This window comes from Pseudophryne corroboree, chromosome 2 (assembly GCF_028390025.1).
Source record: "Pseudophryne corroboree isolate aPseCor3 chromosome 2, aPseCor3.hap2, whole genome shotgun sequence".
NCBI lineage: Eukaryota > Metazoa > Chordata > Amphibia > Anura > Myobatrachidae > Pseudophryne > Pseudophryne corroboree.
In genome coordinates, this window is record NC_086445.1 from 623605915 (window position 1) to 623629144 (window position 23230).

At 47.1% G+C, this 23230-nt stretch overlaps 1 protein-coding gene across 1 annotated transcript in view; it reads right to left on the reverse strand.

The window, feature by feature from the left end:
- Nucleotides 1-23230, reverse strand: part of ACACA (acetyl-CoA carboxylase alpha) — an 848870-nt gene that overhangs the window by 620154 nt on the left and 205486 nt on the right. The window contains exon 12 of the mRNA XM_063951842.1: nt 16571-16652. Coding sequence (XP_063807912.1) covers nt 16571-16652 — 82 coding nt within the window. The remainder of the gene's footprint in view (nt 1-16570; nt 16653-23230) is intronic.

Genomic DNA, 23230 nt, shown 5'->3' on the forward strand with positions numbered 1-23230 from the left:
CACAACGTTAAGATCCCAAGGTGCCACTGGAGGTACAAAAGGGGGCTGAATATGCAGCACTCCCTTAACAAACGTCTGAACTTCAGGCAGTGAAGCCAGTTCTTTTTTAAAGAAAATAGATAGGGCCGAAATCTGGACCTTTATGGACCCCAATTTTAGGCCCATAGACACCCCTGACTGTAGGAAGTGCAGAAATCGACCCAGCTGGAATTCCTCTGTTGGGGACTTCCTGGCCTCACACCAAGCGACATATTTCCGCCATATGCGGTGATAATGCTTTACAGTCACATCCTTCCTAGCTTTTATCAGCGTAGGAATCACTTCATCTGGAATGCCCTTTTCCGTTAGGATCCGGCGTTCAACCGCTATGCCGTCAAACGCAGCCGCGGTAAGTCTTGGAACAGACAGGGCCCCTGCTGTAACAGGTCCTGTCTGAGAGGCAGAGGCCATGGGTCCTCTGAGATCATTTCTTGTAGTTCTGGGTACCAAGTTCTTCTTGGCCAATCCGGAACGATGAGTATAGTTTTTACTCCTCTTTCTTACTATCCTCAGCACCTTGTGTATGAGAGGATGAGGAGGGAACACATAAACCGACTGGTACACCCACGGTGTCACTAGTGCGTCCACAGCTATCGCCTGAGGGTCCCTTGACCTGGCGCAATACTTTTTTAGCTTTTTGTTGAGGCGGGACGCCATCATGTCCACCTGTGGCAGTTCCCAGCGATTTACAATCTGTATGAAGACTTCTTGATGAAGTCCCCACTCTCCCGGGTGTAGGTCGTGCCTGCTGAGGAAGTCTGCTTCCCATTTGTCCACTCCCGGAATGAACACTGCTGACAGTGCTAGCACGCGACTCTCCGCCCATCGAAGAATCCCTGTGGCTTCTGCCATTGCCATCCTGCTTCTCGTGCCGCCCTGGCGGTTTACATGGGCGACCGCCGTGATGTTGTCTGACTGAATCAGTACTGGGTGGTTTTGAAGCAGGGGCTCTGCTTGACTCAGGGCGTTGTAAATGGCCCTTAGTTCCAGTATATTTGTGTAGTGAAGTCTCCAGACTTGACCACTGTCCTTGGAAGTTTCTTCCCTGAGTGACTGCCCCCCATCCTCGGACGCTTGCATCCGTGGTCACCAGGACCGAGTCCTGTATGTCGAACCTGCGGCCCTCGAGTAGATGAGCACTCTGCAGCCGCCACAGCAGAGACACCCTGGCCCTTGGGGACAGGGTGATCAACCGATGCATCTGAAGATGCGATCCGGACCATTTGTCCAACAGATCCCACTGAAAGATCCTTGCATGGAACCTGCCGAAGGGAATTGCTTCGTAAGAAGCCACCATCTTTCCCAGGACTCGCGTGCAGTGATGCACCGACACCTGTTTTGGTTTCAGGAGGTCCCTGACCAGAGATGACAATTCCTGGGCCTTCTCCACCGGGAGAAACACCTTCTTCTGTTCTGTGTCCAGAATCATGCCCAGGAAAAGCAGACGCGTCGCAGGAATCAGCTGCAACTTTGGGATATTCAGAATCCAGCCGTGCTGTTGCAACACTTCCTGAGAGAGTGCTACGCTGACCAACAACTGCTCTCTGGACCTCGCCTTTATGAGGAGATTGTCCAAGTACGGGATAATTATAACTCCCTTCTTCCGAAGGAGTATCATCATTTCGGCAATTACCTTAGTAAATATTCTCGGTGCCGTGGAGAGACCAAACGGCAACGTCTGGAATTGGTAATGACAGTCCTGTACCACAAACAGGAGGTATTCCTGGTGAGGTGGGTAAATGGGGACATGCAAGCAAGCATCCTTGATGTCCAGCGACACCATAAAATCCCCCTCTTCCAGGCTTGCAATAACCGCCCTGAGCGATTCCATTTTGAACTTGAACTTCTTTATATAAGTGTTCAAGGATTTTAAATTCAGGATGGGTCTCACCGAACCGTCCGGTTTCGGCACCACAAACATTGTGGAATAGTAACCCCTGCCTTGTTGAAGGAGGGGGACCTTGATTATCACCTGCTGGAGGTACAGCTTGTGAATTGCCGCCAGTACTACCTCCCTTTCCTTGGGAGCAGCTGGCAAGGCTGATTTGAGGTAACGGCGAGGGGGAGGCGCCTCGAACTCCAGCTTGTATCCCTGAGATACAATTTGTACAGCCCAGAGATCCACTTGTGCGCGAACCCACTGGTTGCTGAAGTTTCGGAGACGCGCCCCCACCGCACCTGGCTCCGCCTGTGGAGCCCCAACGTCATGCGGTGGACTTAGTGGAAGCAGGGGAGGATTTTTGTTCCTGGGTACTGGCTGCCTGGTGCAGCTTCTTTCCTCTGGCCAGAAAGGATGCTCCTCTGACCCGCTTGCCTTTCTGAGGCCGAAAGGACTGCATTTGAGAATACGGTGCTTTCTTAGGCTGTGAGGGAACCTGAGGTAAAAAAGTCGACTTCCCAGCAGTTGCTGTGGATACGAGGTCCGAGAGACCGTCCCCAAACAATTCCTCACCCTTATAAGGCAAAACCTCCATGTGTTTTTTAGAATCAGCATCACCTGTCCACTGCCAAGTCCATAATACTCTCCTGGCAGAAATGGACATTGCATTAATTCTAGATGCCAGCAGGCAAATGTCCCTCTGTGCATCCCGCGTATATAAGACGACGTCTTTTATATGTTCGATGGTTAGCAAAACAGTATCCCTGTCGAGGGAATCAATGTTGTCTGACAGGGTATCAGTCCATGCTGCTGCAGCACTACACATCCAGGCTGAAGCAATAGCAGGTCTCAGTAGAGTACCAGAGTGTGTATACACAGACTTCAGGATAGCTTCCTGCTTTCTATCCGCAGGATCCTTTAGGGCGGCCGTATCCTGAGACGGCAGTGCCACCCTTTTAGATAAGCATGTTAGCGCCTTGTCCACCCTAGGGGATGTTTCCCAACGTAACCTATCCGTTGGCGGGAAAGGGTACGCCATCAGTAACCTCTTAGAAATCACTAGTTTCTTTAATTCATCAGATGGGGGAAAAGTCACTGGCTGCTTTTTCTCCCCAAACATAATACCCCTCTTGGTGGTAACCGGGTTAATATCAGAAATGTGCAATACATCTTTCATTGCAGTAATCATGCATCGGATGGCTTTTGTAGACTGTACATTTGTCTCATCCTCATCTACACTGGAGTCAGACTCCGTGTCGACATCTGTGTCTACCATCAGAGCTAGCGGGCGTTTATGAGCCCCTGACGGCTTCTGAGTCGCCTGGGCAGGCGCGGGCTGAGACCCCGGCTGTCCCAAGGCTGTTGCGTCATCGAACCTTTTATGTAAGGAGTTGACACTGTCGGTTAAGACCTTCCACATATCCATCCAATCAGGTGTCGGCCCCGTCGGGGGCGACACCACACTTATCTGCCTCTGCTCCGCCTCCACGTAACCCTCATCAAACATGTCGACACAGCCGTACCGACACACCGCACACACACAGGGAATGCTCAGACTGAGGACAGGACCCCACAAAGTCCTTTGGGGAGACAGAGAGAGAGTATGCCAGCACACACCACAGCGCTATATAACACAGGGATTTACACTGCTAATAAGTGATTTTCCCAATAGCTGCTTGTCTGTATCGATTTGGGCCTACATTTATGTGCCCCCCATCTCTTTTTAACCCGTCTTGTACCTGGATACTGCAGGGGAGAGCCTGGGGAGCGTGCTTCCAGAGGAGCTGTGAAGGGAAAATGGCGCTGGTGTGCTGAGGAAGAAGGCCCCGCCCCCTCAGCGGCGGGCTTCTGTCCCGCGTTTTCTGTAACTTAATGGCGGGTTTTTTTACACATATACAGTTAACTGACTGTATTATGTGTATTTTATGCCAAAAGGTATTATAATTGCTGCTCAGGGCGCCCCCCCCCCCCAGCGCCCTGCACCCTACAGTGACCGGAGTGTGTGGTGTGCTGTGGGAGCAATGGCGCACAGCTGCAGTGCTGTGCGCTACCTTAATGAAGACAGGAGTCTTCTGTCGCCGATTTCATCGCTTCTTCATCTGTCTTCTGGCTCTGCAAGGGGGGGGGGCGGCGGCGCGGCTCCGGGAACGGACGATCGAGGTCAGGCCCTGTGTTCGAACTAGAGATGAGCGCCTGAAATTTTTCGGGTTTTGTGTTTTGGTTTTGGGTTCGGTTCCGCGGCCGTGTTTTGGGTTCGACCGCGTTTTGGCAAAACCTCACCGCATTTTTTTTGTCGGATTCGGGTGTGTTTTGGATTCGGGTGTTTTTTTTCAAAAAACCCTAAAAAAAACCTTAAATCATAGAATTTGGGGGTCATTTTAATCCCAAAGTATTATTAACCTCAAAAACCATAATTTCCACTCATTTTCAGTCTATTCTGAATACCTCACACCTCACAATATTATTTTTAGTCCTAAAATTTGCACCTAGGTCGCTGGATGACTAAGCTAAGCGACCCTAGTGGCCGACACAAACACCGTGCCCATCTAGGAGTGGCACTGCAGTGTCACGCAGGATGGCCCTTCCAAAAAACCCTCCCCAAACAGCACATGACGCAAAGAAAAAAAGAGGCGCAATGAGGTAGCTGTGTGAGTAAGATAAGCGACCCTAGTGGCCGACACAAACACCGTGCCCATCTAGGAGTGGCACTGCAGTGTCACGCAGGATGGCCCTTCCAAAAAACCCTCCCCAAACAGCACATGACGCAAAGAAAAAAAGAGGCGCAATGAGGTAGCTGTGTGAGTAAGATAAGCGACCCTAGTGGCAGACACAAACACCGGGCCCATCTAGGAGTGGCACTGCAGTGTCACGCAGGATGTCCCTTCCAAAAAACCCTCCCCAAACAGCACATGACGCAAAGAAAAAAAGAGGCGCAATGAGGTAGCTGACTGTGTGAGTAAGATAAGCGACCCTAGTGGCCGACACAAACACCGGGCCCATCTAGTAGTGGCACTGCAGTGTCACGCAGGATGGCCCTTCCAAAAAACCCTCCCCAAACAGCACATGACGCAAAGAAAAAGAAAAGAAAAAAGAGGTGCAAGATGGAATTGTCCTTGGGCCCTCCCACCCACCCTTATGTTGTATAAACAGGACATGCACACTTTAACCAACCCATCATTTCAGTGACAGGGTCTGCCACACGACTGTGACTGATATGACGGGTTGGTTTGGACCCCCCCCAAAAAAGAAGCAATTAATCTCTCCTTGCACAAACTGGCTCTACAGAGGCAAGATGTCCACCTCATCATCATCCTCCGATATATCACCGTGTACATCCCCCTCCTCACAGATTATCAATTCGTCCCCACTGGAATCCACCATCTCAGCACCCTGTGTACTTTGTGGAGGCAATTGCTGCTGGTGAATGTCTCCACGGAGGAATTGATTATAATTCATTTTAATGAACATCATCTTCTCCACATTTTCTGGATGTAACCTCGTACGCCGATTGCTGACAAGGTGAGCGGCGGCACTAAACACTCTTTCGGAGTACACACTTGTGGGAGGGCAACTTAGGTAGAATAAAGCCAGTTTGTGCAAGGGCCTCCAAATTTCCTCTTTATCCTGCCAGTATAAGTACGGACTGTGTGACGTGCCTACTTGGATGCGGTCACTCATATAATCCTCCACCATTCTTTCAATGGTGAGAGAATCATATGCAGTGACAGTAGACGACATGTCCGTAATCGTTGTCAGGTCCTTCAGTCCGGACCAGATGTCAGCATCAGCAGTCGCTCCAGACTGCCCTGCATCACCGCCAGCGGGTGGGCTCGGAATTCTGAGCCTTTTCCTCGCACCCCCAGTTGCGGGAGAATGTGAAGGAGGAGATGTTGTTGACAGGTCGCGTTCCGCTTGACTTGACAATTTTCTCACCAGCAGGTCTTTCAACCCCAGCAGACTTGTGTCTGCCGGAAAGAGAGATCCAAGGTAGGCTTTAAATCTAGGATCGAGCACGGTGGCCAAAATGTAGTGCTCTGATTTCAACAGATTGACCACCCGTGAATCCTTGTTAAGCGAATTAAGGGCTCCATCCACAAGTCCCACATGCCTAGCGGAATCGCTCCGTGTTAGCTCCTCCTTCAATGTCTCCAGCTTCTTCTGCAAAAGCCTGATGAGGGGAATGACCTGACTCAGGCTGGCAGTGTCTGAACTGACTTCACGTGTGGCAAGTTCAAAGGGCATCAGAACCTTGCACAACGTTGAAATCATTCTCCACTGCGCTTGAGACAGGTGCATTCCACCTCCTATATCGTGCTCAATTGTATAGGCTTGAATGGCCTTTTGCTGCTCCTCCAACCTCTGAAGCATATAGAGGGTTGAATTCCACCTCGTTACCACTTCTTGCTTCAGATGATGGCAGGGCAGGTTCAGTAGTTTTTGGTGGTGCTCCAGTTTTCTGTACGTGGTGCCTGTACGCCGAAAGTGTCCCGCAATTCTTCTGGCCACCGACAGCATCTCTTGCACGCCCCTGTCGTTTTTTAAAAAATTCTGCACCACCAAATTCAAGGTATGTGCAAAACATGGGACGTGCTGGAATTTGCCCAGATTTAATGCACACACAATATTGCTGGCGTTGTCCGATGCCACAAATCCACAGGAGAGTCCAATTGGGGTAAGCCATTCCGCGATGATCTTCCTCAGTTGCCGTAAGAGGTTTTCAGCTGTGTGCGTATTCTGGAAACCGATGATACAAAGCGTAGCCTGCCTAGGAAAGAGTTGGCGTTTGCGAGATGCTGCTACTGGTGCCGCCGCTGCTGTTCTTGCGGCGGGAGTCCATACATCTACCCAGTGGGCTGTCACAGTCATATAGTCCTGACCCTGCCCTGCTCCACTTGTCCACATGTCCGTGGTTAAGTGGACATTGGGTACAGCTGCATTTTTTAGGACACTGGTGACTCTTTTTCTGAGGTCTGTGTACATTTTCGGTATCGCCTGCCTAGAGAAATGGAACCTAGATGGTATTTGGTACCGGGGACACAGTACCTCCAACAAGTCTCTAGTTGGCTCTGCAGTAATGATGGATACCGGAACCACGTTTCTCACCACCCAGGATGTCAAGGCCTCAGTTATCCGCTTTGCAGTAGGATGACTGCTGTGATATTTCATCTTCCTCGCAAAGGACTGTTGGACAGTCAATTGCTTGGTGGAAGTAGTACAAGTGGTCTTACGACTTCCCCTCTGGGATGACCATCGACTCCCAGCAGCAACAACAGCAGCGCCAGCAGCAGTAGGCGTTACACGCAAGGATGCATCGGAGGAATCCCAGGCAGGAGAGGAATCATCAGAATTGCCAGTGACATGGCCTGCAGGACTATTGGCATTCCTGGGGAAGGAGGAAATTGACACTGAGGGAGTTGGTGGGGTGGTTTGCGTGAGCTTGGTTACAAGAGGAAGGGATTTACTGGTCAGTGGACTGCTTCCGCTGTCGGCCCAAGTTTTTGAACTTGTCACTGACTTATTATGAATGCGCTGCAGGTGACGTATAAGGGAGGATGTTCCGAGGTGGTTAACGTCCTTACCCCTACTTATTACAGCTTGACAAAGGGAACACACGGCTTGACACCTGTTGTCCGCATTTCTGGTGAAATACTTCCACACCGAAGAGCTGATTTTTTTGGTATTTTCACCAGGCATGTCAACGGCCATATTCCTCCCACGGACAACAGGTGTCTCCCCGGGTGCCTGACTTAAACAAACCACCTCACCATCAGAATCCTCCTGGTCAATTTCCTCCCCAGCGCCAGCAACACCCATATCCTCCTCATCCTGGTGTACTTCAACACTGACATCTTCAATCTGACTATCAGGAACTGGACTGCGGGTGCTCCTTCCATCACTTGCAGGGGGCGTGCAAATGGTGGAAGGCGCATGCTCTTCACGTCCAGTGTTGGGAAGGTCAGGCATCGCAACCGACACAATTGGAGTCGGACTCTCCTTGTGGATTTGGGATTTCGAAGAACGCACAGTTCTTTGCGGTGCTACTGCTTTTGCCAGCTTGAGTCTTTTCATTTTTCTAGCGAGAGGCTGAGTGCTTCCATCCTCATGTGAAGCTGAACCACTAGCCATGAACATAGGCCAGGGCCTCAGCCGTTCCTTGCCACTCCGTGTGGTAAATGGCATATTGGCAAGTTTACGCTTCTCCTCCGACAATTTTATTTTAGGTTTTGGAGTCCTTTTTTTACTGATATTTGGTGTTTTGGATTTGACATGCTCTGTACTATGACATTGGGCATCGGCCTTGGCAGACGACGTTGCTGGCATTTCATCGTCTCGGCCATGACTAGTGGCAGCAGCTTCAGCACGAGGTGGAAGTGGATCTTGATCTTTCCCTAATTTTGGAACCTCAACATTTTTGTTCTCCATATTTTAATAGGCACAACTAAAAGGCACCTCAGGTAAACAATGGAGATGGATGGATACTAGTATACAATTATGGATGGACTGCCGAGTGCCGACACAGAGGTAGCTACAGCCGTGGACTACTGTACTGTGTCTGCTGCTAATATAGACTGGTTAATAAAGAGATGTAGTATGTATGTATAAAGAAGAAAGAAAAAAAAACCATGGGTAGGTGGTATACAATTATGGATGGACTGCCGAGTGCCGACACAGAGGTAGCTACAGCCGTGGACTACCGTACTGTACTGTGTCTGCTGCTAATATAGACTGGTTGATAATGAGATGTAGTATGTATGTATAAAGAAGAAAGAAAAAAAAACCACGGGTAGGTGGTATACAATTATGGATGGACTGCCGAGTGCCGACACAGAGGTAGCTACAGCCGTGGACTACTGTACTGTGTCTGCTGCTAATATAGACTGGTTGATAAAGAGATGTAGTATGTATGTATAAAGAAGAAAGAAAAAAAAACCACGGGTAGGTGGTATACAATTATGGACGGACTGCCGAGTGCCGACACAGAGGTAGCTACAGCCGTGGACTACTGTACTGTGTCTGCTGCTAATATAGACTGGTTGATAATGAGATGTAGTATGTATGTATAAAGAAGAAAGAAAAAAAAACCACGGGTAGGTGGTATACAATTATGGATGGACTGCCGAGTGCCGACACAGAGGTAGCTACAGCCGTGAACTACCGTACTGTGTCTGCTGCGACTGGATGATAAATAATGATATAAAAAATATATATATATCACTACTGCAGCCGGACAGGTATATATTATATAATGACGGACCTGCTGGACACTGTCTGTCAGCAGAATGAGTTTTTTATAGAATAAAAAAAAAAACACCACACAAGTCACACGACGAGTGTAACTTTTTCAGGCAATCACAATATAGTATACGACTAACTATACTGGTGGTCAGTGTGGTCAGGTCACTGGTCAGTCACACTGGCAGTGGCACTCCTGCAGCAAAAGTGTGCACTGTTTAATTTTAATAATATGTACTCCTGGCTCCTGCTATAACCTATAACTGGCACTGCTCCCCAGTCTCCCCCACAATTATAAGCTGTGTGAGCACAGTCAGATATATACATAGATGATGCAGCACACTGGGCTGAGCAGTGCACACAGATATGGTATGTGACTGAGTCACTGTGTATCGTTTTTTTCAGGCAGAGAACGGATTATATTAAATAAAACTGCACTGTCTGGTGGTCACTGTGGTCAGTCACTACTAAACTCTGCACTCTCTACAGTACTCCTAAGCTCCAGTAAATCAAGTGTCTCTGTCTCAAATCAATCTCACTCTCTCTCTTCTAATCTAAATGGAGAGGACGCCAGCCACGTCCTCTCCCTATCAATCTCAATGCACGTGTGAAAATGGCGGCGACGCGCGGCTCCTTATATAGAATCCGAGTCTCGCGATAGAATCCGAGCCTCGCGAGAATCCGACAGCGTCATGATGACGTTCGGGCGCGCTCGGGTTAACCGAGCAAGGCGGGAAGATCCGAGTCGCTCGGACCCGTGAAAAAAAACATGAAGTTCGGGCGGGTTCGGATTCCGAGGAACCGAACCCGCTCATCTCTAGTTCGAACCCTCTGGAGCTAATGGTGTCCAGTAGCCTAAGAAGCACAAGCTATCTGCAAGCAGGTAGGTTTGCTTCTCTCCCCTCAGTCCCACGTAGCAGTGAGTCTGTTGCCAGCAGATCTCACTGAAAATAAAAAAACTAACAAATACTTTCTTTTCTAGCAAGCTCAGGAGAGCCCACTAGGAGCACCCAGCTCTGGCCGGCACAGATTCTAACTGAGGTCTGGAGGAGGGGCATAGAGGGAGGAGCCAGTGCACACCAGATAGTACCTAATCTTTCTTTTAGAGTGCCCAGTCTCCTGCAGAGCCCGTCTATTCCCCATGGTCCTTACGGAGTTCCCAGCATCCACTAGGACGTCAGAGAAATGAGTTTTACATTTTTAGAAAACAACTTCTTTTTCCTGACCTTCCCCATGTAGCAGATGGAGGGGCGTCGTGTATTTCACTATACTGATACGGACTGGATCAACTGAGTGAGTTACCAGCTGCACTTAGTCTGATGCCAAGCAACAGGTAACTATGGACATCACAGGGAAAGGAACCATGATAGAGCTAAGAAGAAGGCATAGTATAAGGATGATGAGTTGTCTAAAATTAGACAACCCTTATTATTGTTTATAGATAGGCATTGCTATTAGACTGGTACAAGTTCCCATAGTAAAACTATAATAGGACGGGTTTGTTTCTGCAGTGTCCTCATCAGCAAGAGGAAGACCAACAGGCAGCACACATTCGTGTAAGGAATTTCAGCGTGATAAAAAGAGCGATACATTGGTAAAGGATCACCAGCACCTAGTACCCAACACAATTCACATACCAGCATGGTTCATAGCACCGTTCATGGGGGTTATTCAGGACGCACTGCTAATCGTTGCAACCGCAATAACCCCGGCGGCGGCAGTGCGCACGTCCCGTCCTGCACTAGCAGCCAATGCGATCTGATCGAACTGGCTGCGAATGCCTTTGCGGTGTTCTCGTGGCGGGCAGAAGGCAGTGTCCGAGCGTTGTTTGGCGGCACGTCGAAAATGGGGGTGGGTCGACTGCATTTTCGGGGCGGCTGCGTGACGTCATACGCAGCCGCTTTGAACAAAAAAAATGTCGGCGGACCTCCTGCGTACGCAGCCTAACTGCCACTGCAGGGGGTCTTCCACAATTGTTGGGACCGCAATTAAATTGCGGTCGCAGCCACTGGGCAGGCCATTTAGCATGCTGTGCGGCCTTGCCCTGCAATGGGCAGCCTCAAGCATGCGAAATAAAGGATTGAGGATTCTGCTTTTTTGCTGAATCTGCAATCTAACCTGAATAAACCCCATAGTCTCTCAAGGACCCATGCACCCAGTCATAGCATTTATCACAAGGGAAATATTAGAGTGTCAAGTGGGTATCAGTGACGTGCAGTGGGTGAGGCAGAGCCTTTCCTGTCATTCTAACATATAGCCAGAGTTCTAACTGTATAAAGTATATAAAAAATACAAAGAATATATTAGAAATATCTTCTTCGTATTACAGGTTGAGTATCCCTTATCCAAAATGCTTGGGACCAGAGGTATTTTGGATATCGGATTTTTCCGTATTTTGGAATAATTGCATACCATAATGAGATATCATGGTGATAGGACCTAAATCTAAGCACAGAATGCATTTTTGTTACATATACAACTTATACACATAGCCGGAAGGTAATTTAAGCCAATATTTTTTGTAACTTAGTGCATTGAACAAAGTGTGTCTACATTCACACAATTAATTTATGTTTCATATACACCTTATACACACAGCCTGAAGGTCATTTAATACAATAGTTTTAATAACTTTGTGTATTAAACAGAGTTTGTGTACATTGAGCCATCAAAAAACAAAGGTTTCACTATCTCACTCTCACTCAAAAAAGTCCGTATTTCGGAATATTCCGTATTTTGGAATATTTGGATATGGGATACTCAACCTGTATTCTAATGATTTTTATAGTCAAAATTCTGGAACAAAAAGTCTATGACTGGCGAGGCGGAGCCTCTCCTGCCCACCTTTTCCGCACTTCTCTTATTTTCAACAGTATACATTGCTGCCCCTGTGTATAATGCCCACATGAATCCTTTGGCTCGTATATTGGGTGTAAATCTGGCTCTGTCAGTGCCTACTGAGCCATTTACCACACTGCACGTCCATGGTGGGTATGTAGTCAAAAGTTCAACAATGACTATGTTGATATTCATGGGTGTACGACGGTAGCATACCGGCGCTGGGATCCCATCCGCGGGTATACCCCGCAGCAGGGCAAGCACAAAAGAGCCCCTTGTGGGCTCGCTGCGCTCACCACGCTGCGGGTACGGTGGTGTACTACGCGCACCATGCTATTTATTCTCCCTCCAGGGGTGACATGGACACCCCAAGAGGGAAAATAGTTGTCGGTATGCCGGCTGTCGGGATTCCCGCTCCGGTATGCTGAGCTCCGGGATCCCGACAGCTGGCATATTAAGTGCCACCCAATATTCATAATATTGGCAAGTGAAATGTCCACATTGAGAGAATGTTAACATTAGTGTTAGGCTGTGGGCGGGAGGGGCAGTGTTAGGCATGGAGATCACAGCTCATCTGCTAATATTTCAAACATGTACAACCCAAATTAGGGAACACCTTAATAACATGGATACCAAATGTCACAACTGATTCTACTGCTAGTGAATGGGAGCACTTCCTAAAAAGGTTTATATGAGATTGGTAAAGGGAACCTGAATACCATAATCACATATACTTGAGATGAAATGCAACTTGTGCTATCATTTATCATAGGTGAATGACATATGTTACAAACCAATGTAAGAATAGTCAGAGACATCCTCCACTTTGGAATAACACAATATTTCAAAAACTCCTAAATGGGTGTGGCATTGTTCTGGCATTAACACCTCAACATTACTGTAGTACATGGACTGCAACAACATCATTTAATCCTTCACCACTGCAGTTAATTAAACTGTATCAGAATAATAAATTGGTGCTTTAAATCCTTGTAGTATATATCTTTTTTTCATTATTCCCACATTTACTACCAAGGGCCCTGAATAGTTTTGGCCTCATCGAATCTGATCTCCCACTGCAATAGCACTCAAGTTGTGTGCCTCCGCCATCTAAGCAACTACCTCTTCCACTGCTGACCAACCAAGGTTCCCTGTCCTGGGACGACGCCTTGTATGTCTTGCAGCACTGAAGAGGTTAACAGTAGTTCAATGGGGCTATCCACAAACAGCTAGATGCAGGAGGGTATAAAAGCAGTCTTCCATCTAGACCAGCAAAACCAGGCATATAAACAATGTCTGGGAGATGACATGGGAGATACTATGGGCCCCATGAGAGTAACAGCTCACCGCTGCCCTCAGGGCATTAGCGAATATGTATGCGCTAGGGGGAAAAGTACAAAATCTACTGCATGGACTTAATTATATCTCTAATATTCCTAACTTTTTTAAAAGCTAGTACAATGCATTCAAACCATTGTTTACAATTACCTCATAACCACTTACGATGTTACTCATTCAAGAGCCTTGCAGTTTTTCAAACACTACCACTCCATTCACTTATGTCTTGTGATTAAATTAAGTGAACAGTGTAGGAGACCTCTGATGACATTATGAATGTGTGTAAAAGTGGCATCAACGAGCATGGTGTAGGCAGCTTCCTGCCAGAGCTCCTGCTAATATCCTGATCTATCTCCTGTCCCTGGTGTTCTGTGGCTGAAAATTTCTGCAAGAGTGCAGTACCCCCCTCTGCTCCTGCAGTGTGAATTTGGGGATCCTCGATGCCAAGAGTCCTAACTTACCGGCTAGTAAAGTCTGTGGCTGGATCCTGAGGCAGACTCTGCTCTCAGTGTGGCTGTTGCTCCTTCTGCAGCTCGTCCTCACTCAGCTGCTGGGGCCAGTGTGCTCTGCAGATGTTTTGGTGGCAGTATCCTGTGGATTTCTGTGCCCTGTCTCCAGCTTTGTCATAATGTGCGAAATCTACCACAATTCTGTAGCTGGTGAGCAGAATGGTTTTGCTTCTATGTCCTTTTTATCCTGATTCGGTGCAGCAGCTCTCAGGGACCCTTAGTGAGACTTTATCTGCACCACTTACTATTACACTACACAGCAGGTGCTTACCGCTGTGGGTTCTTCTGAGCAACGAATTACTAATAGACTGGAGGAGCTGAGGGATGACCTTACGCATATTCACCGTGAACTACGGCTGGTGATGGCGCATGTGGATCCTCCAGTGGTCTCTGTTTCTTTAGTGGTGATTCCATGGTCCCGCGTGAAGATTCAATCTGCAGTCACACAGAGTCACTTATCCGATGAAGAGGGAGAATGGCGACGTAACATCCTCCAGTTTGCTGGCAGTCCGCGAGAGGGAATGGCTTTCCGCTCCAATATTCATTTGGAACAGTGGTTCGGTGTAACCCGTGGATGGAGGTTTTTGTCCCTAATCCGGTTTTCTTCAGCTGCCACTTGTCCCTATACGTTTATTTTGACACAGCTGTGTGTGATGGCTGATGGCCCAGTTTATCCTTCTGCCCACTCTCGAGGGACCGTCATTTGGCTGGATTACTGTGTTCCAGGGTGGACTCATCCTCCGGACTGATCTTGCTCACCTTGGGACTGCTTACTCGCCTTGGGACTGGGAAACATTTCACTGGCTGCTGAGACCATTACTGTGCTCTGTTTTGTATACTGATTCTCGTTAGCTACTGCGTAATTTCATATTGTTTATACTTCCTTTCAAAGCTCCGGTTGTGTAATACTGCTATTCTTGTGCTCATTCTAAATAATTATTTGCATACAACTAATTATTCTCCAGGAGAACTCTGCTCTAATGTTTAAGGCCATTTATTTAGTGTTATTGTCACATATAGATATTCGTCTGTTTTCCAGCTCAGTGTATCTAAACCTACTGTATGTGTATTTTTCACTATTTTGCAGGAGCAACTTCCCATATATAGGTTGTGGTCATTTATTTTAATGCCGCAGCCACTTCTATTTATATTATGTCTGTTTTTTACACTCAGTTATCTTGGTATTTGCATAATACTTTACTATTCTATGGGTATAACCTGCTCTATTTAGTTTATGGTCTTTTATTTAATTGCCCCTGTCATTTACAGTATATCGTGTGCTTATCCTGTAGCTACAGTTTTGTTGTTCTGCTGTCCTCGTGCTCATTATAGCTAAATATTTGTGTGCAACACTTACTTTCCAAGAGGATCCTGTTCTAACTGGTGTATGGCCCTTTATATAGTGTTACATCAGTATTATGTCTGTTTTCCAGCTCCTTGTATCTATGAACATGTGCACTTTTTACCATTTTGTCGGAGAAGCTTGCTATAATTAGTTTGTGGTCGCTTGTTTTAGTTCCACAGCCATTTATATTTATATTCTGTCATTAAGCTCAGCTATCTCAATATTTGCATACTACTTTACTATTCTGCGGGTGTAACCTGCTCCACTTAGTTTATGGCCATTTATTTTAGCTGCCCCTGTCAACTATACGGTATACTTATTCTGTGTTATGGGGTTGGGGGGTGGAGGGATGTTAGGCATTTAGGTGTAGTGTAGTTAGGGATGGGGTTCTTATGGGGATCCAGGTATGCCTAGGTTGGGCTTAGATTATACAGGGTGGGGGGTTCTTGGGAGGTTTGCTTTGGGTGTCTATTTTATTTTGTGTATTTGTTTTGTTTGTAGGTTAGGGTATATGGGGTGTGGGGGAATGTGAGGCTTTTTGTTTTGATATTCTGATGGATGGGAGTTATTTATATTTTAATTTATGGTATGTCACCTATGCCACATTATAAATCTGGTTCTCTCATGTGTACACCCGAATGGCGCCTTCGGGTGACGATTAAGTTGTCAGTGTTTATCAGTGTTTGATTTGGGGTATTCTGTATGTCATTTTTTTTACTATATCCTGCTATTGTTCCATTTCTCATGTCCGATGGCTTGGTGGCTAATCTTTTATTTTGTCATTTATACACTGTTTATGCTCTTCTCTATTATTCCTCATGTTTGCCTTACAATTCATATGCCTCTTTAATGTCTGGGTGTAACTTTTTAAAATTTCCAATAAAAATGACACAATTAAAAAAAAGTGGCATCAACAACCGCCTGTAATTTATGTTTCACCGATGTTTGTACTTGCAAGTTTGAATGCAAAAAAAATGTTGGGGCATATGGTCTAGGCCCCCAGCTGAGCGTACACTGCAATTCATGCAGATGTTTGCATTGCCTGTTTATGAGCAGTATAGCAGGCTGCCCTGGTCTGGTAATGTTTCTGGGTATTCTGCAGTGGTGGGCTTTAGCAGTTGGTAGACATACATACAGACAAATAGACATGGGAATAGGAGTGTAGGGTCCATATTGTTACCTTCCAGAGATCATGTTCATTTTAATCTACCAGAACTCCCCCCAATAAACCATATTCTTTTAGAACATTTTCTTATGACAAGTTGCAATCTTGGGAATGTAAAACTGTATCAAAGTTAGAGACCAAAGAAAGACAGTGAGCAGGAATACAAAACAGCAACTACAATTACACTGTAAATTCAGAAAGACTCAGATGCAAACACACTTTACCTTGAGCACATATTTCTTCCCCTCATAGATAAGTTCCACATCCACTGTATTTAACAGTGTGTGTGCTGGTAACACTTGTCCCCTGAAATGTAGAAATAGAAATTCCTTTAAATTTAATATGTATAACCGTTTGAGAATCAGCTCTCAAAAATTCACAATATGAAACCCATAATTACAGAAAAACCCCAAAATTACAACTGCAAATTGTGGATTTGTTAAATACATTTGGTTTGCTAACTACCAAGGACTGATTACAACAAGGGTGTGTTGGGAAATGGAAGTAGAGCTGGTAGACTAGAAAACAATGTGAACGAATGTTAGAAGTTGCCACAGTGGCTCACAACTCTGACGGATCCCGGCCGTTGCTAGGCATAGAGACTGCTGCAGCCACACTGACTGTTGGTCCAGACTGTTACTATGCAGGCGGGACACTTCTGCTCTACGTGAATGCTCAGCTGCTGTGTAATTACGCCTAAGGTCTAAAACACACGAGGCGGCTGGCGCCGCCCGGCAAAAACCCGGCCGGCTTTAAACCGCTGCCGTGATGTAAAGACACATGCAGCGCAATGTGTCCTTACACACGGCACGGTCCCGGCACGGCTGCCGGGTTGCAGCCGGAATTATCCACTGGAAGGTCCGGCTGCCGGGCCGTCTTTGCAGCCAGTAAACCGTGTGTGTGAAGGGGAGCTTTCACACGCAACGTTTTTTTCCCGAGCCGTGTCTAATGCTGCGCATGCGCACAGCATCACACACGGCTCAAAGCCGTCCTGTGTGACAGACTCTGCCGGTTTCTCCCGGATGGCAAAAAGCCGGACAAAGTTTGTCTGGCTTTTTGCCATCCAGGGAAAACCGGCTAGTGTGTTACAGCCCTAAGGGGCCTGGCTATTTGGGTGAAATGGATTGGTCACAGGTTCTGTTAAAAGGCAGGGAGGGCTTAGCCTCCTTGCCGGTTATAACTTCTACCCTATATGACATTTTCCTGCCATGCAGCTGCATGTCTTGTGGGAATTCTGCCAGAACTCTTCCAGCAGGTACATCCTGCACCTTGTCCCTGGTTCTTAGACTCTTCAGCCCGCACTGAGTCTCAGTCCTAGTTCAGTGTTTGCTTAATCCTCCAAGTTGTGTTATGATAGTTACATGTACTAATCACAGTAAGGTTTAACTTATATTTTGTTGCATGTTTGAGGACTCAACAAAGAATAATTTTCTGCAAAAATGTATGCATCCAGACGCACAGCACAAAACAAGAATATAAGCAGTCTTACAGTGAAATCTGAAGAGTGTATTTCAAACAGAGTACAGAAAGAAACAGAAAAAAAAAAAAAAAGGTTCAGTAGACCAGACTTCAAATTAGGATTGGCAAAACTGAATAATGATAATTGATATCTGTGGAAATTTAAGGCTCCGGTGCTCTTCAGAGATGACTTGTGAGAGGTTATCATTTCAGACAGGTGAGGTTTAATAAGCAACAATGCGATTAGAATGTCAGACAGGCACAATCTACCAGGTTATTTTATGAGGTTTACATGTAGATGCCACTTTAAAAAGCTCAATCCTCTAAATTGCTGTGTGTTTGATGCTTGAACAACAAAGTATACCTTGCAACAAGGACCATCAATGTCTGCACAATATTTTAAAGGTTGTCCAGTTTCAATACACCAGGGACCCTATAACCAATAAGTCTTGCTTTTCCCTTTACAATTTTGTCAGCTCTAAGGTTGCCATCTAAAATGAACAGTTCAAAGTCATTTAAAGCCCCTTCTCTGTCTCATGGCATGAAAAAGTGGATTTTTGGTTACTTACCGTTGAATCCTTTTCTCTGGGGGACACTGGACAAAGGGATTGTGGCAGAGCAACAGGAGCAGGCATTTAAAGTAAAACCTACTGTATCACTTTAAGCCTAATCTCCTCCCCTCCGCACTCCAAGCAAACCAGTGCAACTTCAAAAGATCCTGGAAGGAGAAGTAGTAACCCAGTGAAACCGGTCAAGATAAAACCACGCACAAGTGAGCGTAAGGGAAAAAACGCAGCGTCCCAAAGCCTGATTCAGGGAGCAGATTTGTTTGTAGTAGAAGACAGCACCCGGTACCTACTGACAATTTGATAAAGTCTGTGTGCCACAACTTTGGTGGCCAGTCTGGAACCATCAGTATTACCGTCACTCGATGATCATGGAGCCACTCAAGTACCCAAGACCACAGTGAGATCGGTTGAACACTATATGCCCGATGAAAATGCCACAGAACTGCCATGGCATCCACAGCGAAAGTCATCGGGGCTGCCTGATGGGCGCGCACTCCCCGCTAGGGAAGCCGCCCACTAAACAAAGTAAAATGGCAGTGTCATATAGGACAGAGCTGTCATTCTCTGCCCTCTAACAGGATGAGAATGGGCTCCCATCACCGGGTCCAGGAGGTCTCGGTGAGACCGGAGTGCCAGAGGGGGGAGTGTGACGCAGTACAGCTCCCCACCTCACAGGCTCTCCTACAGTCGCTGCACTCCCTGCTGTACACAGCACTGTCTTGCTGGGAGTGACAGGTTTAAATGTAAGTGGAAGCACCTGTAATCCTACCGCAATCCCAATGTCCAGTATCCCCCAGCCCTTGATGACAGAGAAAGTGAAGACAAGAGAAAATGATTTGCCAAGCACTGACTTGTGGATGAGGGTAAGAGGTTAGAAACACAAGCATGGATTGCTGGATCCAGGAGTTATTACAATATTTTAACTTTTTCAATTCACTATTATTATTATTATCCTTTATTTATATAGCGCCACATCCACACTGCCCATTACAGAGTACATAGACAAATGAGCAAAAACAAGAAAAAAGCACTTACTGTTTAAGACAATATAGGACAAGTACAAGGTACAGTATATACAGAAAACTAGGGGTTAGGTGCCATCAAAGGGAGTACTGAGTATAAGATAGTGTAAGTAAGAGAAGGAAAGGCACTTGAGGGGAGAAGGCCCTGCTCTTGCGAGCTTACAATCTAAAAGGAGAAAGGCTAACAATCCGGTATGACACAGAAGGGTTAGACCTGGAGCGTGGACAAGAGGGGTTAGGGGAACAGTTGGCTTTGTTTGGTGAAGAAGCATGTCTTGAGAGCAGTTTGAAGTTTTGTAGAGAGGTGGGGAGAGATACAGAATTCCATAAATAGGGAGCAGCACGTGCAAAATCATGTAGGTAAGAGTGGGAGAGGCAGCGTGTATTATCAAGAGGACGGGAGGGAGTGTAGAGGGAGATGAGGTCATATATGTAAGAGGGAAAGGAGTGGGTGAGGATTTGAAGGTGAGTGTGATATGCTTGAATTTTATTCTGAATGGGAAGGGGAGCCAGTAAAGGGCTTGTAAGAGAGGGGAGGTGGATGTACTGTAGTATGTTTGGTGAGAAATATTGACACTGGCAGCAGCATTGGGGATAGATTGGAGTGAAAAGAGGCGTATGTTGGGGTGGCCAGAAAGGAGGAGATTACAGTAGTCCAATCTGAGATGACTAGTGAGTGGATGAGTGTGATAGTAGCATCCTGCGTGAGGAAGGGTCTGATCCTGGAAATGTTCCTAAGATGGAAACAGAAGGTTTGTGAGAGGTACTGAATGTATGATTTGAAGGAGAGGGAGGAGTCAAGGATTACTCCAAGACAGCGCACTTAATAGTAGTGCCATCAACAAATAATTAATTTGTGGGAGGTGAGGTTATGCGTGAGGGAGGGAAGATGATCAGCTCAGTCTTAGACAAGTTTAAGAAAGCCCTGGGACATCCAGGAAGAGAAAACAGAGAGACAGTTGGAGATATGATGACATTATAAAAGAGCTAATGAGCTAACCTAAAGAGGATGTGTACAGAGAGACAAGGAGAGGCCAAGGACAGAACTTTTGGGACACCTACTGGTAGCAGAAGTTGGGGGGACGGGGAGGTTGAGTCATGAGAGACAACAGAGAAGTAATGGTCAGAAAGGTAGGAGGACAGCCAGGAATGGGCAGTATCACACAGACCAAGGGAGTAAAGGATTTGTAGGAGGAGAGTGTGGTCCACAGTGTCAAAAGCAGCAGGGACCCAGGAGAATAAGCAGACAGTAGTTGTTTTAGCAATAAGGAGGTCATTACAGAACTGTGAGAGCAGTTTCAGTGGAGTGGAGAGGAAGAAAACCATGCTGGAATGGGTCAAGCAGCGAGTTGGAGGAAAGAAAGACAGTGAGGAGGTTGTAGACTACATGCTCAAGGAGTTTGGAGGCAAAAGGTAGGAGAGAGATGGGTAGGTTAAGTTTTTTTAAGAATAGGGGAGACAAAAGCATGCTTGAAGACAGAGGGGACAGTGCCTGATGAGAGGAAGAGATTGAGGAGATGGGCAAGATGGAAACATGAAGAAGCAGAGTGGTAGCGGAGGAGGTGGGAGGGGATAGGGTCAAGTGGGGAGGTGGAGGGGGTGAGAAACGGATGAGGGCATTGACTTCCTCACCAGATACAGGGAAGAAAGATGGGTTAGCACCTGAGTGACATCACAATCCGATTGAGCAGCTTGCCAATAAATGTACAGGGAAGAAAGATGTCAGAGTCAGTAGGTGGGAAGGAGGGGGTACAGGGAATGGAGGAGGAGGGTTGCCCAGAGTCTGGTGCGATGTGATGTCCTGTCGTATGGAGTAAATTTTGAATGTGAAGTAGGTGGCAAAGTCAAGAGCAGAAAGAGAAGAGGGGAGTTGAGGCAGGGATGGGCAGAGGAGCGAAGAGGCGCCAGGGGTTTGAGGACTGGGAGGAGATGAGGTTCTTGAAGTATGATTGTTTAGAGAGGGAAAGGGCAGTACAGTAGGATGGGAGGATACATTTGCAATGGAGGAAGTCTGTCGCTCGGCAGTACATGAGCATTTGTGCAAATATCTGGTGCATTTGAAGTAAGGGAAGCATTGTATATGGAAGTAGTTTGTTCACGGCAGGAGAGAGAGAGAATATGAGAGAGAAGTGAGTCAAACAGGGTGGAAAAGGAAGTGGTGTCGGTAGCCTCAATGTTACGCTTAGTGATCATAGCTTTAGGAGGTAGAGATGGAGAAGCAGAGAGAGCTAAGTGAAAAGAAAGCAGGGGATGGTCAGAGAGGGGAAACAGGCAGTTTGAGAAATCAGAAATATCAAAGCGGTGAGTGATGACTAAACCGAGCGAGTTCCCATTCATGGGAGGGAGAGGAGGTCCACTGGAAGAGATCAAGTGATGATGTGAGGTTAAGGAGTTTAGAGCCAGAGTATTTTGTGGGGGTGATAGATAGGGATGCTGAAATCATCTAAAATAATCGAGGGAATGTCTGAGGAGAGGAAGTAAGGAAGCCAAGAAGCAAAGTTGTTCAGGATTTTGGAGGGAATGCCAGGGGGACAGTAAATGACAGATACTCAAAGATGAACAGTTTGGAAGAGGGGTGTAGCATGGACCTCAAATGTAGAGAATGTAAAGGAGGGTTCGGTGGGTATGATTTGGTATGAGTAGCTAGAGGGTAGTAGGACCCCAACACCACCACCATGTCGACTCCCAGGTCGGGGGTATGTGAGAATGTGAGTCCTCCAGCAGGGAGAGCAGCTGGAAACCGTGTCAATGGGGGTAATCCAGGTTTCAGTGATGGCTAGGAGATTCAGGGAATCGGAGATGAAAGGTCATGGGGGGAACGAGTATGTTACAGACAGATCTGGCATTCCAGAGGGCACAGGAGAGAATCTGAGGCAGAAATGTGAATGAGATTATCAGGTTTATTGTAGCGATGAGGTGAGGTGAAGTTAGAAGGCAGGGATACAGAGGGTGTAGTGATAGTGCTGGCTTCTAAGCTAGGAAGGAAAACAGCAGGAGTTGAGCACAGATAGAGTACAGTGTGGTACTGAGCAGTGGCGTGCGGTGAGGTCAGTGGCTGGTGAGGCACTGCAGCCATAATGTCCGCCGAGTCCTGCCAACGAAACCTACCATCATGGAACCAATGCCCGCTACCGTCGCCATCCCTGATGCCCGCTACCCCCACCACTAATGGCCACTGCCCCCACCGATGGCTTACAAAATCACCCACCATCAACTGCCCAGGCCCCTCGCCACTAATTCGCATCTCAGTCTAATACCGTTGCTGTCAATGCCTGCAGCCAGCCTGCTCAGAAGACTTGTGATGAGCAGGCGGCTAATATATTGTACATTTTTATAAAATAAATATTAGTGTTTAGGACTGGGAAGGGAGTGGGAGGAGTACATGAATGCAATTTTGTTGTCCAGGGCTTCCATTAACTTAATAGCGCCGTGGGTGCGGCGCTATTAATTTAACGGAAGTCCTAGACAACAAAATAGCCAACAGTGGGTGACAGGGAGATGGTGACGCCAGGTAGTTGACAGCAGTGGGTGAGAGGGAGAGGGTGACAGGGAGATGGTGACGACAGAGAGGGTGACAGCAGTCGCTGACAGGGAGAGGGTGACACCAGCGAGAAGGTGACAGGGAGAGTGTGATGCCAGGGAGACGGTGACAGCAGTGGATGACAAGGAGAGGGTGACACCAGCGAGAAAGTGACAGGGAGAGTGTGATGCCAGGGAGATGGTGACAGCAGCGGGTGACAGGGAGTGACGCCAGGGACAGGGTGACAGCAGTGGGTGACAGGGAGTGATGCCAGGGAGAAGGTGACAGCAGTGGGTGACAGGGAGTGACGCCAGG